The following is an 8,503-nucleotide window of genomic DNA, read 5'->3' on the forward strand; positions in this document are numbered from 1 at the left end:
CACCCGAACGCGGAACGGTCAGACCGTCGAACTTCTGGTACAGTGTTCCGGTAAATGAACCCACTTGGCTTTCGTTCACTCTTCACTACCTCGCCCTGCTCATACTCAGCGTCGTACTCCGAATCATACGCCTCTTGAGCGTCGTAGTACTCGCTGTCGCATCCATCCGTCGTGTAGGGACCCTCGCTGCGCGCAGAAACCCCAGCCACGACTTCTCTCTTCATCTCAGGCCCATCCTTGTCCTCCGTCTTGATATCAAGATCGGCCTCAGTCCGGTCTCTCTCTCCTACTTCAGTTTCCTTGAGCCCGTCGGCTTATAGCTCGCGCGGCACGTCCGTCTCAGAGCTCATACTCATAGTCGCCACTCCTCGCGACTTCGCAGCTCCGTCACCTCTACCAGGAGACTGCTCCACACCACTACGCGGATACTGCGAGACTCTCACTTTCGGACCCCGCTCCAACCGTTCCACAGCAGCCGGAACCAACACGAGCTGCTCGTCCCCATCGCCTTCAAGACTGCGATCGAAGACTCTCTCTTCTTCTTTATCCCTTAACACGTTTCTCTCGACCGTCGCCGATACTCACAATTACCAAACCTTGTTCACTTATAATTTCTCTTCTTTTCTCTGCGTCTCTTCCTCGCGCTAATTCTTCTGCGCGGCACCAACGACAATTTATCTACACTTCAGCTGAAATAGGAGGCTTACTTCTCAGTCACCGTACGACGGCCTTCAACACCTTCCTTCTGCTGGGCATCGGCCTGAGAGTACAGCGTCCACGATCCAGTTACAATCTTCTCACCACTCACACGACAGCTCAAGCTACTTCACAGCGTAAGCGGTACCCTGCCTCTCCACCACGTATCGCGAGTCGCCCTGGAACGGGGCGCTTGCGCTGATCAACGGTAGCGAGCTCTAGACGTGCGGGGTAAAAAGTAGTAATCCAACTGGATACAAGTAGAAATATTAATAAAATAAAACCAAATGTATTAAGTCAACTCGGGGTTTCCAGGCAAAATTTACGACGGACCAAACTCACCTCGCCAATAATGTCACCCGTACCGTAGTTCTACTCAGTCGAATCGCACGTCAGTACGCCCTTGGGTACACTGTTGTTGGTGACGTCATTTCCTTCGCTTCACGGTCCTTCGCATACGTTCCAGTATTGCTCGTAGTCCATGTCGTCCGTCTTAGGGCCCTTACACATCGCTGTGACGACAGGTAGTACCTCAGCCATAGCAGCACCTCAGACGATGCACTCAACAGATAGAGTGGCTTCCTTTCGAAAAGCGTCGGGGTCAGGCCCCAATTCGGACAACAGAATCCGACAATGTCAGAGTTAATTCGAGCGCCCTGACGGCCGCTCATCCTCTTGCCGTACGACTTCAAGTGGCGGGTCGCAGGTCACTCCAGAGGGGGAACGGAAACCGTGCCCAAGACGGTTGCCACCGTTCTCATTCGGGACAATTTTGTGTTTGCCTTTCATTTTCACTTTGACTAACATGTAAGTTATTTTCCAGTTCCTCATTTTTACTTGGCTTATCATTTCAGATTAAGGCATGCCTCCGAATTTCTTGAGATTGTTTACCTCAGAGTTGAACAGAGTTCTTTACTGGTTTGAATTGGGTAGTAAGCATCATTTGTGTTTGCATTGTCAATTTGACGTTTTTGTGTGTGTAGTGTATTTTCACTTTTTTATTTTTTTCTTTAGGATTATCGGTAGTGGCAGCGGCTCAGTGGCGTGCCTGGACATTGATTTCTCTTCTTTATGTTTCTTTGTGAACAATATGTAGCAACGATGATGGCAGTGGCTCGTAGGTTTGCCTACTTTGGATTCTCTTCTTTCAGTTTTAAATCAAAACGTTTGATTGTTGCACTTAACGTTAGCCTGAATATGCAAAGCATGGTGGCTTACTTTCTTTACACTACAATAGTAGGCATTATTAGTATACTGCCATTAATGTTTGTAGCAGTAGTGGAGATTGTAATATGACAGTTCCAACATTATCGTGGGCGATATTACAGCCCGTATGCTCCGCTTTTAGCGGTGGGTGACATTTCTGCCATGTGCTCCGCAAATAGCGGGTCAACGCGTAAACTATTCACCGTGGGCGCAATTACAACCCAAATGCGCCGCCTTTAGAGGGATCAATACGCAGTGCGTATGGTGCGAATTCCAGGGAGATTTTTCCTCTAGTTCGATACCGCGTGGCAGGCGTTCTGCTCACCGCGCGCAGCTCGTTGGGAGCAACATGGCCTTGAGGTGCCGGTGGCACATGGTAGACTCCCGTGCGTCCTCTTGTCGGCGGCCCTGTTAAGACAGGTGGCGCTCTGCGTTTGAGCTGCCCTGATTGGTAGGAAGCGTCGGGCTTTTATCCTGTTGAGGGAATGATTTGCGCAAAGTTGTTGGGACAGTACAGTATGGAGTGAGGACAAAAGTAGAGTGGTGTAGGCGGCGATAGTGGAGAAGAAGTCAAGGAGAAGACGGTAAAAGGAAAAGTGATGAATTAGAGAGTCTGTTGGTCTGGAGAGTAGTTATTCTCCAACAACCAGTCCAGTTATATATATGTCTCTTTATGAAATAGTACAGCTATAAAGACAGTGGTGACGTGGTGTAAACGCCATCCTTGTTTAAATCTAAAGAGCCAGGGTGTGGATACATGCACCGTAAAACTGTAAATAGTGTAGGGAAACAATTTTATTGCCACGACCTTTACATTATACACTGGAAATGTCTTATAGCATTGCTGTAGGTCTATATCCAATCTTACGGAGAAAACGATAATTGAATAGCCCATGCCAGCGTGAACATGGGCGTTTCAGCATCATTTTTGTTGGAGTAAGCGTCTCCGATGTGATGTTGACTATCTAGTGGAATATTTTACTTTTTTATATTTGTATCATTATGCGTTGACATGTGAATACCGGTAGAGATAATTCACTTTGAAGTGCGCAGGGGTTATACCAGCGTGTTACTAGGTCGTGGAAGTAACACACAACTGGGGTAGCTGGCACTCCCTAAAGCTTCTGCCGAGTGTATTGCTCTCCACTAAGCAAGTTCCACACCTTTGCCCGTCCAAACAGAGAATAATTTCAAGCAAAGTGGACAATTTGGTTTTTATAGTACAAATTTTAACTTTAGTAAAAGTAATCAACAAACAAACAGAGAAAGATCTCATCCAAAGCGAGACAAGGAAAGGCGATGGCTGGAAATCATTCGTGAAGGGGTGGTGAGGGTGCGTTGGCGCCAAAATGCGCGCGAAAACCTCGCCTGAAGCAAACCATCGCCTGAAGCAGTTCACTTTTCAATTCACCTCTTCAGACGAATGCCCTTCCAACCACTCCTCCGCAAGCACTCCCCCGCTGAGAAGCTCCGTGTCCTAGCTGCCCATCGCGCGGGACGCGCTGACTGGCTTCAGGTGGCCGCCAATAACGGCATATCGCGTGCGGTGGCATACCGCACTGTAGCCACAGAACGCGTAGAAGATCTACCGCGCGGTGGAGCTCGTGGTAGAGCTGTGAAGATGACACCAGAAGCAAAGTCCAAGCTGGAGGAATATCTTGACGACAATTGCACCTTCACCCTGGAAGCTATGCGCACGATGCTCTTTTTAGATACGAACGTGCGGGTCTCCACTTCAACGATCAGCCGCCACTTGCTTGGCATGCTGTTCACCGTCAAACAAACTCGCATAGAGCCCATGACATGCAACAACGAGATCAACAAGACCAAGCGGCAGAAGTTTGCAAAATCGCTGAAGGACCATCAAAAGAACGGTGACTGTATAATCTATTTTGATGAGACTAACTACAACGTTTACTGTACGCGAGGTCGAGGACGTGCACGGAGAGGTGAGCGTGCAACGCTCGTGATGCCGCCGTCCAAGGGTGCAAACTTGCAAGTCCAGTGCGCTGTAAGCTCGGCCATGGGTGTGGTTCTCCACCGTCTGGAGAGGGGAAGCATCCGAATGGAGCAGAATGCAGCTTTCATTGAGGAAATCTACCGGACGGTTAAGGCATCCTCCGTGTTTCATGACAGCTTCGCTGGGAAGAAGGTCATTATTGTCCTGGATAATGCCCCCGCTCACCGCCAAACCGAAGAACGTGTCGAAGCACGTGACGACCTCGTACTCCTACGACTCGGACCCTACTCACCGATGTGCAACCCGATTGAGGGTTGCTTCTCCGTTTTAAAAGCTCGAATCAAGGGATACCTGGCCTTGTACCGCGAAGAGATCTGCGACCGGAGTAACATGGTGGAAGAAGACGGCACCCCAATAACGATCAAGGAGCGCACTATGCGCTTCTTAGAGAAGGCTGCAGAATCGAGTATGAAGTATATAACACCTACGTTAGTGACGAAGATGGAGCTTCACGCTCGCGATGCGGTGAACGCGGCCGAGGAGATGAAAGACATGGTCTATGGGAAGTAGCTCACTGTGTCGTCTCGGTTTGAATGAGATTATTCTCTGATTCACTGGTAATTTTGATCCCGTAATCAGATATTTGTAATAATCAAAAACATATTGTCCACTTTGCTTGACATTATTCTCTGTTTGGACGGGACTGACTAAATGACTCTTTGTCTGTACTCTATGTATACATACTATGTATACTTGGCAATACATACCCTGTATATATTGCCAGCTCGGGCCGGCAATACTGAACTTCAATCATCACTCGATTGGTAGGCAGCAGCAACCCTGCCACTGCCAATCCGTAGATCAGTACTGCCGCCCACTGTAGTGGCTGGATGAGGCTACATGCCCCCAGCCCACTACAGACCCTCTTCTTAAAGACTCATCCAGCCACGTGGTATGATCTTCTCCTTGGTCTTGCACTTTCATGTCCACGCACTCGCGCTTCTAGACACTGCCATGCTCGTGACCTCTAATGGCAGGCACACACGCACCTCCACAACATCCCCAGGGTGAGATGCTCAGGTGTCAGGAACTCTCTGACACCACGTACCTTGGAATTGACGCCTCCGAGCTCGATGATCAAATGCCTGGCACACCCGCGCCCACAAGCACTGACACGACCCGACCTTGGCATCCACCCGGGCATGACGCTCCAGCATCCAGCACACTCGCGCCTTCCCGACACTGTTTCCTCGACGGCACCCACGATGTTCCGGTGTCGGCACACTCGCGCTTCTCAACCGTCACGCCTCAGATGCCTGCCGATTCTTGCGCTTCCCGGGGCTTGTTGTTTGAGTCCCGACGAGCGCGTTGGACGCCTTCACGTACTTGACCTTGGCATCCCCGTCCTCGGCTTCCAACGCTCCAGCGTCCTTGTACTCACGCCGTCGGACTCACGTTCTTGGGTCCAAGACGATCGCGCCCTCCGACACCTTAGACACCTCGACGCACTCGGACTCAGCATCCTCAGTGTCCGGAACGCTCACGCCCTCCGACCCCATGACTTTGGCACCACCTTCGTCGTCCGCCACACGCCATCTTGGATCTTGAACCTCTTCACTGACCCGGGCACTAAAGTTAACTTTGTAGTAGGTCGTGGAAGTAACACACAACTGGGGGAGCTGGCACTCCCTAAAGCTTCTGCCTAGTGTATTGCTCTCCACTAAGCAAGTTCTAGACTGACTAACTGACTCTTTGTCTGTACTCTGTGTATACATACTATGTATACTTGGCATACCCTGTATATATTGCCAGCTCGGGCCGGCAATACTGAACTTCAATCATCACTCGATGGTTGGCAGCAGCAACCCTGCCACTGCCAATCCGAAGATCAGTACTGCCGCCCACTGTAGTGGCTGATGCCCCCAGCCCACTCTACACAGCGTAATGATTTGATGGACGAGAGTACCGGTATTTAAATTAAGCCGAAGCCTCAGTGAGCTTTTCATTCAGCAATTTGCTACGAAGCCCTCACTTTTCGTTTTTGTCGGTGCGATGCCCCTCAAACTTGCCTTAACACCACGCTTAAGCTACTTCATCTTGCTGGCGGCCCTCGCTCTGCTGGTATGCATCCACAGTGGATCTAAGGTGGCTACGGCATCCAGCGTAATCGACGCCAGAAATGATGCTTTGGATCGCGAGGTGGGCGGTCAGATCCACCGATACTTGCGTGAGAGCAAGTGGACAGCTGAACAGGAAGACGGCAGCCCCGAGGCGAGGGCGATTGGAGTTAAGCTGTCAGCTGCTACGGTGCTTCAAAAGCTGATTAATTCGCAGCCAACGAAAAAACTTTCAACAAGAGCCATGGAAATTCTTACATCCAACAATCAAAGAGCTACCGACAAACTGTTTGCGAGTCTCGGGGTCTGGGAGGTGGAATCGAAGCTGTTTGCGTCTACTCCGTATCAGAAGTGGGCTGCATCCGTGATGAAATCCTACAAGAAGAACCCTGAAAAAGGCCAAGCAGCGATATTCTCTACACTTGTACGTCACCACGGCGATGACATTCTGGCCAAACTGGTATCAGAAGCACAGCCAACCGCAGCGGCGATAAGGACAGCCAAGAAAATTGAATCGATGCAGATAGCCAATTGGGTCACAAACAGAAAAACGGAGGAGGACATCTACAAGCTTTTAAAGCTGGACGCGGACAAGGAGGGTCTTCTGAGAAATCCGTTGTTGAATACGTGGGTTTCGTTTGTCAAAAAGCTTGATAACGAGGATCCGTACAATTTGTTGCTGCTCAAGTTGACAAAAACCAATGATGAAGAAGCACTAGCTCACATGCTAATTGCAGCAAAGGGCGATAGCCTTACAAGTAGTGTGGTTCGTAATCTGGAGAATGCACTGCTTACAGCCTGGCTGAGGGATGGTAAAACGACAGGTGACGTCGCCAAGCTTCTCCGACTAAACGCAGACAAGGGAGAAAGTTTTTTGCGGAGCGCGGCTCTGCCCACGTGGTTGTCGTACATTCGACAACGCAACAAAGATCCCAACAAAGTTTTATTCTTGGAGCTGCAGAATCGATTTAGCGACGCAGAGTTAGCCAGAGTGTTAGTCGCGGCGTCGAGGGACAAAAACGTGAAGATCAATGTTACTGCTCTACAAAAGTTACAGCTCAGTAAATGGCATGGAAGGGGGGACACGGCAGATGACATTTTCAGACATCTTGGACTAAGCAAGGAGGGTGAAGAACTCCTAGAGAGCTCAGTGTTTAATACTTGGGTGTCCTACGTGAAGTTAGTTGACTATACAAATACTGATGCCTTGGTGTTCTCAGTGATGAAGAAGCACTACAGCGACGAGATCCTCGCAAAAATGATTGCTCAAGCAAAAACAAGTGTATTAACGAGAGCCCTGGCTTCAAAATTAGCGGCGGAAATGTGGCGGAGCCCAGGGAAATCTGCGGATGATATTTTTAAGTTCTTTCAACTTGACAAAACAGGTGATGACCTGTTCGAGGCCCCGATGTTTGACGCTTGGATCTTGTATGTTGAAAGACTCAACAAGTACGAGAAACATCCAGATAAATTCGCTCTTTTTACGGAGCTCGAAAAACGCTTCGATTACGTGGACCTCGCACGAATGCTTAGCCATGCTAAGATCCAAGCCGAGATGAAAGGACATTCTGTAGAGCGTCTTTTCAGTTTGCGGAACCAGCAGTTCGATCAGTGGATGAACCAAAAGAGGTTGGATCCAGGAAGAGTCGCTGCACTGGTAGCCGAGCAACCGCGTGACATAAGAAACAACGGCGTCGTCCTCGGCTTCTATGACTTCTACAAGGCTAATGGTGGATCGCCGTTGTACTAATAGGGCGCCGAGGAGTTTATGGCTTAGTAGAGGTAGAACACTTCTAACAATGTTACACCTACTCCTCGAATTAGGAGCTTTAACTGTTTATCCTGGCAGTGTATTCGCACACGGATCATAAACACCAGATACAGCTCTATTAATACCTTTATCATGGGTCGGGGTTATTAATAAAGCCCGCGTGCTTCGCACATGGAGCGTAAACACAGGTAGCGTCCTATAATACCACGTGTATAAATCCTTGAGCACCCTGTAAACTAAGCTCAAAACCTCAGAGTGCGAACCCTGGCCCCTCTACCTCCCGCGGGGCTTCGGCGGCGTTGCTGCTATGGTTTTCTCTTGCAAACAAAGTCGCGCCTTCGGCCTGGATTTGTTTAAGGTTTGCTAAAGCTACATGTAGACTTACAAGGCTAAGAAAATGAACTAAGGAAATCATATCAACGAGCACACAGTAAATCTATTTTTGAAGCTGAAAAGAATTTATACTTTTTTAACGCTTGTCACTTTTTTTAAAGAGAATACCTTAATAAAAAGTATTCTCTGAGATTTATTTCAGAGTTTTACAACAATATGATTTACCTCTCTAATATGACGGTTTCTGGTTTTGATCGATTGCTCGAGAACTTCCAAAACCTGTATAAAACGGTTTTATCACAAAGTTTTGATGACCCCTTCTTTAATCACACTTTTATCACGGTGATGCGTTTTTATACCGGTTTTATCAAAACCGTTCTGCCAAAACCCTACATTAAAATTTATTTCGTTCCGAATAGA

The 8,503-nt window shown here is 48.7% G+C and overlaps 1 protein-coding gene across 1 annotated transcript; it reads left to right on the forward strand.

Annotated features, from left to right (window-relative positions):
* Nucleotides 1-5,914: 5,914 nt before the first annotated feature.
* PITG_14884 (secreted RxLR effector peptide protein, putative) lies at nucleotides 5,915-7,729 on the forward strand (the record flags this gene model as incomplete). Its single annotated transcript, XM_002899020.2, has 1 exon — nucleotides 5,915-7,729. The coding sequence occupies one exon, from the start codon at nucleotides 5,915-5,917 to the stop codon at nucleotides 7,727-7,729; it is 1,815 nt and encodes a 604-aa protein (XP_002899066.1).
* Nucleotides 7,730-8,503: the final 774 nt, after the last annotated feature.

Source organism: Phytophthora infestans, genomic scaffold (assembly GCF_000142945.1).
Source record: "Phytophthora infestans T30-4 supercont1.33 genomic scaffold, whole genome shotgun sequence".
Classification (NCBI taxonomy): Eukaryota; Oomycota; class Peronosporomycetes; order Peronosporales; family Peronosporaceae; genus Phytophthora; species Phytophthora infestans.